General features: G+C 58.4%; 1 protein-coding gene across 2 annotated transcripts; it reads right to left on the bottom strand.

The window, feature by feature from the left end:
• Nucleotides 1–551: 551 nt before the first annotated feature.
• On the bottom strand, nt 552–10,948 carry ETV3 (ETS variant transcription factor 3). Of its 2 annotated transcripts, none has more exons than XM_077319012.1 (5): nt 10,782–10,948; nt 9,391–9,449; nt 8,399–8,636; nt 7,093–7,208; nt 552–4,486 (listed from the first exon to the last, which is right to left on the bottom strand). In XM_077319012.1, exons 2-5 carry the CDS (start codon nt 9,434–9,436, stop codon nt 3,300–3,302), a joined length of 1,587 nt encoding a protein of 528 aa, XP_077175127.1. In that variant the 5' UTR covers nt 9,437–9,449; nt 10,782–10,948; the 3' UTR covers nt 552–3,299. The 2 variants fall into 2 exon arrangements, with proteins under 2 accessions (XP_077175127.1, XP_077175128.1); XM_077319013.1 differs by having other exon boundaries at nt 9,391–9,446; nt 10,782–10,947.
• Nucleotides 10,949–14,104: the final 3,156 nt, after the last annotated feature.

Here is a 14,104-nt window from a genome sequence, read left to right as displayed (position 1 = left end):
CTGCGTCTACATTTCTTCTGCAGTAAAATATAAAAAGGTTTCTCTCTCAGCGTGATTCATTGGGGCTGGGCCAAAGAACCCTAATTTGGCTGTTTGGCTATCACCAGCCGTATTCTGCACCATCATAGCCCTTCTAGGGTTTCCCAAATCCTGAAGAATATTTCAGGGCTTCTGAATGGCAGAAAGGTTGAGGAAGGCCAACATAAACAAATAAAATTGGATAGCACATTTGGCCTTTTTCTGTCATTGAAAATCATTTGCTGCATTTATTGAGGGACACTAATGTATTAAATTTAAAAACCATTGGTTTGGTTACAAGTCTTCCCCCCCCCCCCGCCCACCAGTTTTGGTGTTCCCATGAGGCCCCAGCACCCCCCACACACACACAGGCTTGCCTGCCACAGGGTTGGCGACGGCTCTTCTTGGGGTCAAGCGTCACTGTCCCTGCCAAGAGGCTCTTGAGGGCCCAGAGCCAGGGCCTAGGTGTCGCCCCACGCCAGGGGGAAGGAGGCCAGTCCCTGGACCCCAAACCCCCAAAGCAGCACTGTAGGCTTAGTTAAAAGGTTTATTTAACTTCTTAATTTGAGGTAAAATACTTTTCATATCAACTTTCATAACAAAATACAGAGCTATCAGATACCCCTGGAAAAATATGTATATTATACATATATCTCTATAACATTACATCATCATATATATAATATATATGCAAACTTTTTTTGAAGACTTTATAGAAAGTGGAACGTCTAAAGGCACTGCACAAAAGCATGAGGACTACTTACTTTTTGTACACACAATTTTTAATCCTGCTCAATAAGGACAAATACCTCAAGCTAAGAGCAGCTGTTGCTCAGCCGTATTGTCCCTGCTAAGTCAGACGCATCGTAAAAGACAGGACCCTGTCTCATGAAGAAGAGTGACGGAAAAAGTCAGTAAATACTTTGCCACTTTAACACTCTAAAATCGAACAATTGCCAAAAAAAAGGGGGGGGGGGAGAGAAAAGACCCTAATCGAAAGTATTCCAAACCAAAGAAATAGCTCTTGTTAAAATCCACCAGGATCCATAAGACCAAAAGGAAAAAAGTTACATGTTTCAAAAGCAAAACAATTCATGGAATAAAGTAACCAGAGAGGTCAGAGCCCCATCACACCCCCCCCCCATCTCCCCTTTGCAAAGCGCAAGACAAGCCCGCGCTGAGTGAGGCTGCTCAGGGCCCCAGGGCCCCAATCCCTCCCACCCCTCTTTGGTGTGCAGAATTGACGGGAGACAGCTCCTGGCCTCCTTCCCTGGCAGCACGAGCCTTCCAGGAGGGCTGAGATCTGGGGCGGCCAAGCAAAAGGGAACCCATCCAACACTACGCAGAGGGGGCACAGATGGGGGCTGCGGCTTCACCTTTTCATTCCCTCGCACCTTCTGTGGCTAGCAAACCAAAAGCGCAAAAGGAAGCCTGCTCTCAGGGAGTCCCGGGTGCATTTCAACGTGCTCCCCCGGTTTTCACTATTTGGCACAAGGAACGGACTCTGCAGAGTGACCGCCCGCCTTGCTTGCTGCCTTCGTCCTCTGCACGAGGGGAAGGCAGGACCGCTTCCCGGGCCCTTGTCCCTCTCCTCGTGGGCTCCCTGGCCCCCCGCCCTCAGAACCTGAGTCCTCTTATCCCTGAAGGAGGAATTCCCACTTTGCAGTGCAATGGCTATTCGGTAAGGGCCGAGCCCATGGAAACCGCCACAATCCTTGCCGAGGGAGGGGCGCGATTCCAATTCCCACCTCCAGAAGCGAAAGCAGGTGCTCCCCCCTCTTCCCCCCCCCTCGCTCCAGCAGAGAGCAGAGCCCCACCCTGGCATCCGGACTGGCACTTGGGTGCGACGGACAGCGGGATTTGCATTGGCGGACTGGAAAAGGCCTCATGTTTCAATTCCTGAGCTAGTGCCCCCCTCCCGCCCTCCGCCTCTTCCTAAGGGCCTAAGGCAGGGGGCAAGTGGCCCCAAAGGGCTCCCCTCCCAGCCAAGTCAGCCTCCCCCCCCCTCCCCAACAGACCTGCAGCATCTCCTTTAGCACACAGGGCAGTGATCTCAAGTGCGCAGTCGGCAGAGAGCCCCCCCCCACACACACACACAACTGGCTTTCTGTCCTCTGGAAGGGGAGCTGGATTCAAGTCCGGGGCAGCCACATTCCACGGGTAGCTGACAAAGGGAGCTTAGGCCCCCAAAGGCCTCTGCCCCCCAATTCTGGCTGGTCCCCCCAGGTGCTCCCGGAAGGGCATCTGGCTCCTCCACTGCAGACCAACATGGCTACCCCCTGAACCTCTCGAGAGTGAAATGACCAGGCAGGCAAAGCAAGGCCGATCTGCACAAATTGTCTGCGGGGGGGGGGCACCTCCAGAGCCAGAAGGACGCAGCTTCCACACCGCCCTAGTCTTCAGCCTGCCTCTAGCAGCTTTCCAAAGGAGCCACGGGGAAGGGGGCTTTCAAGGCAGCAGAAGAAGGAAACATCTGCCACTCCCCCCTCCGCCTCCCCAAAAACAGCAGGTGGAGAGCGCCCCCCCCCCCAGCTCCCAGGAGGCTGCTTAGCTGCTTCCCCTTCCTTGTCCCACTGCTGCTTCCCTGGCTGGTCTTCCAGTAGCCCCAGCAGAAAGGACGCCAGGAGACCAACACAATGGGAGAGGGAGGCCCCAATCCCAACATGCAGCCCTCTGGGTCCACGCACTTCCACCCACTACCCCACCCCCGGAAACCAGGGCTCTGACTAAAGGCATCCAAATGGCCTCCACATCCACTCCTCTCCCTTCCCTGAACAGATTTCGCAAGAGCACCCCCCACCCCACCCCCCCATGGCTTCATCAGGATTTCAAGGTTGCTGGAAGTGTATCCCCCCCCACCCCAGAAGTAACACTTAGGTTGAAAGCCCTACCACCAGCCCCAAAGCATGCCGTCTCCCCTGTGACCCCACGCCCACCCCCGTGGCCCCACGCTCCGGGGAAAGCCTCTCCTCCTCCTCCTCCTCCTCCTCCTCCTCGGAGGCCACGGGACACATTCCAGTTGCAAAGGACTCCTCTGCTGCCACCCCAGCCAGGAACTATATACATTCAGACAGATTCTGGCTTCTAGAAACCGCAGAGGACGAAAGCGGTTCAGGAGAGCCCTCTTTCTCCAGCGGGATCCTCGGAGAGGCAGACCCCACCTGCCCCGAACACGGCAAAAGGGCCGCTGATTAAACACACAAAGCGCTGCCCCTCCCACCTGCCTCAGGCCCCCTTCCCCTCCCCAGCTCTGGTACGGGGGAAGCTGGGCCTCTGAGGGCCTAAGCATCAGCCCCCGCTGCGGCCGCCACGGCCTTGGGGGCGCTCAGGGGACTTGCCCCCCAGGAGGGCCTCCTGCCCCGGCTCTCCCCCCGCCTGTCCGCTTGCCAGTCGTCCTGCCAACGGCGCTTCAGGCGCAGCTTGGGGGGCATGGCCGCATCTTCCCTCTTCTCCTGGGCAGTCAGGTCCCCCGCAGGCTCCTGGGGGCTGCTCTCCTTCCCCCCTCCTTCCTCCTGCTTGGGCTTGTCCCCCGCTGGCCCGTGGGCAGGGGAGGGTGCTGGCAGTGCCACGGGCCACGAGGGGGCTACCGGCCGGGCAAACAGAGCCCTCCCCGCCTCCCGGCTGGCTCCTTCCTCCTTGGCCCCTCGGTACTCCTCCTCCTCCTCCTCCGCTGGGGAATCTCTGCTCTCTGCTTCCTTGTCCAAAACAGGCTCCATTTTGACTTGAGGGGGAGACAAGGGGGGGTGAGCCTGCGGAGCCCCCGCCCCGCCGCCACCGCTCTCCGGCCTCTCCCGGTTTTTGCGCCCCACAGGCGGGGGCTGCAGCTTGATGGGAAAGGGGGGCTGATCTTCGGGGGGCACTGGGCGCTGCAGAGGCGGGATCAACAGCCCCGGGTAGCGAGGGAAAGTCCTCGGGCTCAGGTGGTAGTTGAAGACGGAGCAGGCCTGCGAGTGGAGATAGTGCTTCATGTCGTCGGGGTTGAAGGAGAAGCAGCTGCTCCCCGGGAAGGGGCTCATGCCAGGGGAAGGGCTGTAGGAGAAGAGGGTGGGGGTCAGGGACAAGGCCGGGGAAAGAGGGACATTCAAGACGCCTCCACGGGCGGGGAGCGGGGAGACCGCAAAGGGACTGTGGGCGTCCGGGTACATCCCTGGCCTGCTGAAGAGAGGAAGAACCAGGTCCGGCTTGCGCTTGGGGGGCCCCGCTCCAGCCGAGCCAGAGGCCGCATTGCGCGCGGTTCGGAGGTCCCCGCCGTGCCTCCAGTCGGGAGAGCCGCCATCCAGCTCCGGCCCCGGAGACAGCTTCTCGCCAAGGTTGCCGTTGTTGAGGGACTCCTGGCCAGGCGGCCCCAGGGAGCGGGCCGAGAAGCGGGTCGGCTGGGGGTCTTCGGTGGGAGAGCGGCTGTCCAGCGGGGGGAAATGGAACCGGGAAGAGGCCGTTGGGACAGGAGGGGCGCTCTGTGGGACGACACCTGGCAGGGCAGGAGGAAACAGGAGACCTGCATTAGGAAGGAAGGCAGGCAGGCAGGCAGGCAGGCCCAGCCACAACTCCGGCTCGGTGAGAGGATGAGCCTGCACCCCGGAGGGAGAAGGGCTCCACTAGGCACGGGCCAGTGGGGTCTCGGTCCAGGGGTTGGCCAGGGGCTCCTCACTCTTTCAGCTCTAAACGCTGATCCAGAGCTCCCTCTCTGGACCCAGGACCTGAGATCAGTGCCTCTCACACACCCAACCTTGCATTCTCCCCTCTCTGGGACGGGGCTTCCCTCCCCTTGGAAAGGCCCGGGTGCCGCTTGGTGCTGCTGCTCAATGCTGCAACCACCCTAGGAAAACCAGATGGCTGCTGTGGGTTGGAGCACTTTGGCTGGCCAGTCTCATCTAGCCAGTGACCCATGCCTTAGTCGCCTCTAGACTAGTAGCCACAGCTACTGGGAGCACAGGACCCCCAAATCCTTGCTCCCCATCTGCTCCCAAGCCCAATTTAAGGGGTTGGTCTTGGCTCTTAAAGCCTTCAGGGCTTCAGAAGGACCATCTTTGGGGGGATTGTGATCACACCCCTCCAGAGCGCACCCCAAGTCAAAGAAGCTCATCTGGTAGGGACACAAGCCCCATGGCAGCCCCTGTTTGCAGGACCACCCCCTCCCAGGGAGGACTGTCTGGCCCCTCAATTTCAGTCTCCAAGAGGCAATCAAAGAGGGTTTCATTCATGGCAACATTTGATTAGTCCTCCTGCCTACCAGCAAATTTAGGGGGCTGGTTTTAAGTAGTGACTTTTATTTATGGATTGCAGGCCACGTTGAATTTCTCCGTGGCAGAAAAGCAGTTAAGAACCGAACGCTCCAAATGAATGAGAGAGATGAGCTTCTGTGGAAGGAAGGGAGACCTCAGCATCCAGGGTCACCTGGAGGCAACTGCTGGGCTCGGCAGGGAAGACGAGGCCCAGAGGCGGCCTGGGAAGTTCAGCTGGTGCTCAGAGAAGAGGACAGGAACCCCCAACCAATGTTCTAGGGCCCACAGGAACTCAGAGCCCCCCCCCCCCCCCCCAGCCGGCTGGACGTTATGAGGTCAGGTGCAGCCCAGAAGGAGCTGCTGTTCCAACCCCTCCCTGCCACAGCTAACCAGCAGCAGCAGGGAGATCTCAAATGCTGGCCACTTCAGGGGAACCACATTCACCCCTCCCAAAGCTGAGCCACAAGCCCTATGTCAGTGCAGTGACAAGCACCCAGCAGGCTCTTGACTCAAATGTGGGCACAGCAGAGGCACAGTCCCTGCTGCCTGCCTGCCACCTCTCCAGAACAGGTTTGGTGGGTCAGCCTCCACCTTTCTCCCCCAGGCAAGAGGAAAGGAAACCAGTTGCTGCTGCAGTGATGCACAAGAGGCGTTGCGGGAGACAAGCGCCCTGTGGAGGGCCTGCAGGCAGGAAGAGGAGAAGAGGAGGCACCTGCCCAGACTTGCTGCAGGAATCCCCATCGCCCCAGCAGGACAGCTCCAGCTTGAGGAACAGGTGGCCTTCGGCCGGGAAGGGAAATCTCACCCAGCCACCCACACCCAGGCTGGAGCAAGGCAACTGCTCCCTGCCCTCCCCTGCTTCCTCTAACAAGAACCCTTCTAGTCTGGCAGCTTTTCACACACACCACGGAGCGAGAGGACAAGATGCCTCTGGGAATCTGCCGCAGACATCAGAGTGGCGCAGCCTTCGTCCAAGACAAGCCACCCCCCCAACCCTAAATAAAAAAAACAGGGCTGAACTGGTGGCAGCGGAATAGCCCAGTCTGCCTCCCCCTTCTGTCCTCCAGCAGACACTTCCCTCTCTGCACAGGCCAAAGCACGAGTCAGCAAATAACCAGGCCTCTGCCCTTCCCACCCCCCACCCCCCCGGCTGCCACTTGGGAAAGGTTCAGACCCAGGCAGAAGCCAGCGGGTGGCAGGATCAGCCACCTGAGGATGGAGCTCAGCTCCCACCTGAGTGCAAATGAGGGCCCCCCCTGTGCTATGTCTGGGCAGAGCTCCTGCGCCACTCCCCCCCCACCCCCCCCACCCCCTGCAAGGGGCAGCCGGGAGCTCTTCAGTTCATAAGGGAACATCAAAGTTCAACCCAGTAGTGTCTTGGGAAATCCGCACAAAATAGGAGTTGGCTAAAATCGTTCCTTCTGACTCTTATGACACGGGTGGGACTCTTAAGATGGATCGTCTCAGGCAGTTTTATGCCAAAAGCTGCAAATGGCAGTGGAACTGAGGCACATGCTAAAAACTGCAGCCTGGGTATGAAGTGTTCGGGGGGGGGGGGCAAGCAAGCAGTCAGCACCCATAGGAGCCAGAAGCCAGGTTTCCAAAGTCTGTGTGTGTGTGGGGGGATAACATGGATGTCACGGCTATGCCTAGAAAGGAGGGGTGGAATAATCCTGGCCCCACGTGCTGCTCAAGCCCACTCAAGGAACTGCCCCACTGTGGGCCACCTTTGCTCTCTTGGAACCTACACAGGGAATTCCCTGTCTCAAGCCAGGCCAGCTACACCTGCACCCCCTCCAAGAGCCCCTGGTCCCTCCACGCAGCCCGGGACCGCGCCCGCCCCCCCACTCACCACTGGGTCGGATGTTGATGAACGGGTAATTGGGCATCACCAGCTTATTGAAGTTGAACTTGTAGGTGAACCTCTTCCCCTTGGTCTTGTGCAGGATCCTCTTATTGTAATAGTATCTAAAGGAAGAAGAAGACAGGAACCGTGGCCACACACAGCAGACTCCAGGGGAGCCTCCCCTCGCCCCCCCCCCCAAGCTTACACTGAGCTCTGCTCCTCAGCCAGCCTAGGGAAAGCCCCGCTGACTCACTGCCCCCCCCCCCAGCAGAACTGATGAAGAATTTTGTTTCCCAGGCATCCTCCAGGGCATTTGGATTTCCGGCCTTCCTTTTACCTGCTGTAAGCTGCCAAGAGGGCCTAGCGCAGCCATAGGGGGCTCAGCGGAAGCAGACCCCTGCAGGAGCTAACGCCTGCCCGGCAGAACCTCAGCTTACAAAACACACCGAGCAGAAGCAGCAGGTCTGAGAGCGTCACGGACTCCGCTGTAGGGAGGGCATGCGTGGCCAGAGCGCAGCTGCCTGAGTCAGGACAGACAAAGCTGTGGCCAGCACTGTGGCTGACATTTCAAGCCAAGTGACAGAGGCCACCCCAAAGTCACACCCACAAAAGGCCTCATGACAGAGCTGCGCTGACGCACACCCAACTAAACAGTGACTAACTACATCTCGAGGCGCCACAGCCAAAATCTCAAGCTGCCCGGAGAGCACCAATCAGTGTTTACTGATGCAGGGGCCACACCGATGGACCTGAGCCATGCAAAACCAGCTGCTCATCAGGACCATTCAGTTCTATCGCCATTGTTTACCATTACAAAGAACAGACTTAACTTATGACTCTGATTGGCGTCACCAAAGCTTTCTAGGAAGGCCTGGTGAGAGAACAACACCAGGAACTAGCTGTTTGATTGAATCATAGAATCGCAGAGTTGGAAGGGACTTCCAGGGTCACTGAGTTCAACCCCTGCACTGTGCAGGAACTCACAACTACCTGCCTACCCATGGTGACCCCAATTCCATGCCAGATTGCTCAAAGGCCAGTTCCGCACAGCGTGATCTTGGCTCCAGGGATGTGGGCACAGGATTTTAGTCCAAGAATTTCCAACAGCAGAATTCTGCAAGCAAAGAGTAGGCCTGTGGCTACGTGCCACAGGTTAGTGTGGCTCCAGGAAAGTTTTGAGGGAACGGTCTATGCCTACTGAAAAGTCCAGCTTCCTCGTGGGTTTGAGAGCACCTGGCCAAAATACAGCTTTGCATTCAGGACACACATGACACCCATCCCAGCCGCTTCCTGGCACTCCCAGCCTGCTGACCTGAGGGCCCGGCTCAGCTTGTCGTAGTTCATCTGGGGCTTGCACTTCCTCCTGCCCCACAGCCGTGCCACCTCATCTGGGTCCTTGATGACAAACTCCCCATACTCGCCCTGCTGCCAGGCGATGACGTGACGGAACTCGTCCTTCTGCAGCAGCTCCAAGATGAAGTGCCAGAGCTGGATCTGGCGGGAGCCGGGGCTGGACTCTGTCTTGTAGGCCCAGTCAGGGAAGTGGTAGCCTGGAGAACCAAAGGCCACAAGGGGATCCATTAGAACCATAGAGTTGGAAGGGGCCATACAGGCCATCTAGTCCAGAAGGTGGTAAGCCGCACCCCAGGTCTAAGTGCGACCCTCCCAAAGACAAAGAGGGGTGCCAGCAGGTTCATGGTGGGTGGTTTCCTGGCAGGATGCCACTGAGAAGCCCCCCCCCCTCCCTGGTTGCAACATTTCCCCAAAGAAAATAGCAACTCAGCTGGTGAAAAGTGGCACCAGGAAAGCTTGTCTGATATTTCCACATGAGGAAAACTATCCTGAAGTTCATGGTGTGTGCAGGGTTTGAGTGTGAGAAGCTGACAAAGTTACTTAGGAAAGCTAATTAATTCTGCAGGGATCATGCAGAGAAGACAATGCAACAGGCATGCTTAAATGTCAACATCAGTGAAACCCAGAAGCTCCTGGATCTCTGCAAAACACACTGATCTCCCCTGGTCCCTTTCAGCTTGAAAAACCCGAGGTCAGATCCTCTTGGCAGCAGGCAGCCTGGGGCTTTCCACCCTTGTTTGTCTGGGCTTTGCTTACATGAGAAGAAGCTTCAAGGCCCTGCTGGGAGTAGTGAGACTACACTGTCTCCTGTGCCAGGTCCATGAGCAAAGGCCATGCCAAAAGAACCTCACAAGGAGCATTGGGCGGGGCGGAAGCAGGTATTAAGGAGAACATTCACTTTGGCAAAAGTATCAGCCCAGAGGGGATGCCTGCAGAGGGATGGGACCTTACCTCCTCCTCCTTCCGGCTTCTCCACAATGCTGCAGCCAGCCTTCATTTTCCTCCTCCTGCTGAAAAGTGTGGGGAGGAAGAGAGAAGGCCCAGTTAGCCATCAAGAGGCAGTTCCCATGCAAGGTATTCCACTCATCCTCAAGCAGTTTCTTTTACCCAACCAAGCCACCTGTCCAAGTCTTCACCCAGGGGTTTCTTGGCCATCAACAGCTGTAATTACACACCACCCAAATTCTAACCACAGGCTCTGAACGCAGCATTTAGTGTTTGCTCACCTTCCTAATGAAAGCAAAGAAAGCACTGTGACAAAGCCAGCACAAGGTCTCTGCCTGCCGACTGGGGACTACTGGGCCCTTACTGAGAATCACTGGAAGCATTTAACAAGAAACCTTCACTCTCCTACAGATCAGCCACGATACAGGAAGTGAGCACCATCATGAGCAAACCCACCCACTGAAGATAAGAAGAGCCCTGCCAGGTCAGACCAGTGAGGGTCCCTCTAGTCCAGCCTCCTGCCTCTGGGGTCCAACAAGAAGGCAGAGAGGCTGAGGTCTCCCTCCTTCCTGGAACTGCCTCTGAATGTGCATTGATCCATTGATCTCCATGGGCAGCAGCCCGCCCTTGATGAATCCCCCTTCCAAGGTGTCTATGCCTGTGGCCATCACTGCATCCTCTGGCAGCAAATTCCATATTTTCATCAACCTTGGTGTAAAGAAAAAGACCCTTGGAAAGAGACGGAGGCAGTACAACGGAGCCTCGATCCTGCTGGCCTCTGTAATTGACACCACAGGGACTGCTCAGGAGCCCTGAAATGCTGGCCAGGCCAAGGGAGAGCGAGTGGCTCTCTGTCGGGGAAAAGGCAAAGCTGGAGGACAAGGGGAGATGGCCGACCAGCATGGGCAGGGAAGGGGTGAACAGAGGCTCCTGTGACACGGCCCTTCTGCAGCCGCCGCCCCTTTGGAGACGCGACCCTACCCGGCTACCCTCCCCCCCCCCCCCCGAGAGCGCAGCAGAAACGGGAGCCGCCAGTCAAGGGCAGGGTGTCCCTCCCCTCCTCCCCTGGGAGCGTCCCTGATCCACCCGCGGGGCCCTGACGCAGCCCCAGCGCCTCCAACCTGGGGGCAGGAAGGGGAGCGGGGGGGGGGGGGGCGGACGACAAAGGCCGGGGCTGCCCAGCAGCAGCGGCAGCAGCAGCGCGGAGCGGAGGGAGGCCCGACGGCCACGCCCTGGCTCCCGGGCTCCGCAGGGCGGGCAGGAGGCGACCCCGGCCGGGCCTGGGGAGCAGGGGACGGGGGCGCCTGGGGGGGGGGCTGCCTGCCTGCCTGTCTCCCTCCCTGCGGGGCCTGCCGGGCGAAGGAGGGCGAAGGAGGGCCGGGCAGGCCTGGCCTCACCTCCGGCTGCAGGGGGCGGGTGGGCGGACGGGGGCCTCCCGGCCTTCCTCCCCTCCTTCCTTCCTCTCCTTCTCGGTCCGTCCGCCCGGCAGGCTCCGCTCTCCGCCGCCGTCCTCGGGCCTCCCACCCCAGCTGCCTCCGCCGCCGCCGGAACCGGAAACGCCTCCTCCTCCTCCTCCGCCGCCGCCGCCCCCTTCGCCTGACTCACCGCCGGCGTCACGCGCGCGCACACGACGCCCTTCCCAGAAGGCCGCGCGGACGGCGGAGCCGGAAGTCGTCACCGCCGGAAGGGGAGGCGGGGCGGGCGGAAGTCTCGCCCTTGGTCTCCCAGCAACAGCCCCTCCCGGCCCGGCTGCGGCTTCTCCGGCCCCGCAGGGACCCCGGCCGCTCAAAGGGCGCCTCAGCCGGGTCATCTAGTCCAGCCCCTGCGCCGGGCGGGAGGGACAGAAACGCGGAGTGGGACGCGTGATGCGGGAGTAAAGGGCAGCGCGCCCCCGGGCGGCGTCAGCGGAGGGGCCCATGGCCGAGGCAGCATCGCTCAGTCCCGCCGCCTGTGGCCTGGGGGGGGGGGGGCTGGCCGTGCGCCCTTGCAGAGGCCTCCCTCGGGAAAGGACCGGGCTGCAAGGAGAGCGACGGGGATGCTCCGGGGGCCAAGCCTTACGAGGGAGCGGGCGAGGGACCCGGGAACGCTCGGCCTGCAGGAAAGGGCACACGACTCGCTGCTATGTTAAAACATTACTATTATGGTTACCTTTTATTCATTATAAATAATGACTGGGTTCGATGTATTGTTCTGTTTAGTTCTATGTGAACCGCCCTGAGCCTTCGGGGAAGGCGGTATACAAATGCAATTAATAATAAATAGTTCAAAGTTAGATGGCCTGCATGGCCCCTTCCCACTCTAGGATTCTAGGAGTCTAGTTCAGCAGTGGAAGGGGCTGCCTAAGGAGGTGGGGAGCTCCCCCTCACTGGCCGTCTTCAAGCAGCGGCTGGACAGATCCTTCTCCTGGATGCTTGAGGCTGATCCTGCACTGAGCAGGGGGTGGGACTAGATGGCCTGCATGGCCCCTTCCCACTCTAGGATTCTAAGAGTCTAGTTCATCAGTGGAATGGGGTGCCTGAGGAGGTGGGGAGCTCCCCCTCACTGGCCGTCTTCAAGCAGCGGCTGGACAGATCTTTCTCCTGGATGCAGGAGGCTGACCCTGCACTGAGCAGGGGGTGGGACTAGATGGCCTGCATGGCCCCTTCCCACTCTAGGATTCTATGGGTCTAGTTCAGCCGTGGAATGGGCTGCCTAAGGAGGTGGGGAGCTCCCCCACACTGGCCGTCTTCAAGCAGCGGCTGGACAGATCCTTCTCCTGGATGCTTGAGGCTGATCCTGCACTGTGCAGGGGGTGGGACTAGATGGCCTGCATGGCCCCTTCCCACTCTGGGATTCTAGGAGTCTAGTTCAGCAGGGGAAGGGGCTGCCTAAGGAGGTGGGGAGCTCCCCCTCACTGGCTGTCTTCCAGCAGCGGCTGGACAGATCCTTCTCCTGGATGCTGGAGGCTGATCCTGCACTGAGCAGGGGGTGGACTAGATGGCCTGCATGGCCCCTTCCCACTCTGGGATTCTAGGAGTCTAGTTCAGCAGGGGAAGGGGCTGCCTAAGGAGGTGGGGAGCTCCCCCTCACTGGCCATCTTCAAGCAGCGGCTGGACAGATCCTTGTCCTGGATGCTTCAGGCTGATCCTGCACTGTGCAGGGGGTGGGACTAGATGGCCTGCATGGCCCCTTCCCACTCTAGGATTCTATGGGTCTAGTTCAGCCGTGGAATGGGCTGCCTAAGGAGGTGGGGAGCTCCCCCTCACTGGCCGTCTTCAAGCAGCGGCTGGACAGATCCTTCTCCTGGATGCTTGAGGCTGATCCTGCACTGTGCAGGGGGTGGGACTAGATGGCCTGCATGGCCCCTTCCCACTCTGGGATTCTAGGAGTCTAGTTCAGCAGGGGAAGGGGCTGCCTAAGGAGGTGGGGAGCTCCCCCTCACTGGCTGTCTTCCAGCAGCGGCTGGACAGATCCTTCTCCTGGATGCTGGAGGCTGATCCTGCACTGAGCAGGGGGTGGACTAGATGGCCTGCATGGCCCCTTCCCACTCTGGGATTCTAGGAGTCTAGTTCAGCAGGGGAAGGGGCTGCCTAAGGAGGTGGGGAGCTCCCCCTCACTGGCCATCTTCAAGCAGCGGCTGGACAGATCCTTGTCCTGGATGCTTCAGGCTGATCCTGCACTGAGCAGGGGTGGGACTAGATGGCCTGCATGGCCCCTTCCCACTCTAGGATTCTAGGAGTCTAGTTCAGCCAGGGAAAGGGCTGCCTAAGGGGGTGGGGAGCTCCCCCTCACTGGCCGTCTTCAAGCAGCGGCTGGACAGATCCTTCTCCTGGATGCTTCAGGCTGATCCTGCACTGGGCAGGGGGTGGGACTAGATGGCCTGCATGGCCCCTTCCCACTCTAGGATTCTAGGAGCCTAGTTCAGGATACAGGATGATCTTGACAGGCTGAAAAACTGGGTTAAAATGAATAAAATTATTTTAAATAGTGAACAATGAATTTTAATCGTGAAAAAACGGGGGTACCTCCCCAGTTCAAGCATGAACTGTGTATGCTGTTGCTTCAATATTTCTGATTTCTACAAATCATAGAATCACAGAATCACAGAGTTGGAAGGGGCCATACAGGCCATCTAGTCCAACCCCCTGCTCTATGCAGGATCAGCCCAAAGCATCCAAGAAAAGTGTGCATCCAACCTTTGCTTGAAGACTGCCAGTGAGGGGGAGCTCAGCACCTCCTTAGGCAGCCTATTCCACTGCTGAACTACTCTGACTGTGAAAATCTTGAGTCTTTGTGGTGTCCACAAGGCAATTCTCACAAGCGCACAATTTTAATTTTTTTGTAAACTAACATCGCCATAATTTAGGTGGGTGGCCATGTTGGTCAGAAAGAGCAGAAGAAAATTTGAGTCAAGTGGGACCTTGAAGACCAGCCAAGTTTCATTATGGAGATTCTTTATGGGCACACACATTGTTCAGTTATTATCACTATGAGGTTATCCAATATGTCATGTAGGGCAGTGGTCCCCAACCCCCGGGCCAAAGTGGCTCTCCAGTAGCCGCCATGGCTGAGGCTCCTCTTCAGTGTGGCACTGTGCAGCTGCTGCTGGCAGCGCCCCCCCCAGCAGGCCACAGGAAGTCAGGGGTGCACATGGGAAAGCAAGTGGAGCAGGGGCTCAGGTGGTGGCGGTGATGTCCCTCAGCAAAAATCTATTCCTACCCGGGCCTCAGTAAAATTGTCA

Source organism: Paroedura picta, chromosome 1 (assembly GCF_049243985.1).
Source record: "Paroedura picta isolate Pp20150507F chromosome 1, Ppicta_v3.0, whole genome shotgun sequence".
Taxonomy (NCBI): domain Eukaryota; kingdom Metazoa; phylum Chordata; class Lepidosauria; order Squamata; family Gekkonidae; genus Paroedura; species Paroedura picta.
Note: the sequence above shows the minus strand (reverse complement) of the source record. Positions and strands in the feature narration are given on the sequence as shown.

What these genes read in the sequence shown, in the direction of transcription:
- ETV3 (XM_077319012.1), bottom strand. Translation starts at nt 9,436, where the DNA reads ATGAAGGCTGGCTGCAGCATTGTGGAGAAGCCGGAAGGAGGAGGAG. An exon ending in GAAGCCGGAAGGAGGAGGAG is followed by an intron (nt 8,637 to 9,390) that starts GTAAGGTCCCAT and finishes TTGGTTCTCCAG; the next exon opens with GCTACCACTTCCCTGACTGG. An exon ending in AAGCTGAGCCGGGCCCTCAG is followed by an intron (nt 7,209 to 8,398) that starts GTCAGCAGGCTG and finishes TTCTTCCTTTAG; the next exon opens with ATACTATTACAATAAGAGGA.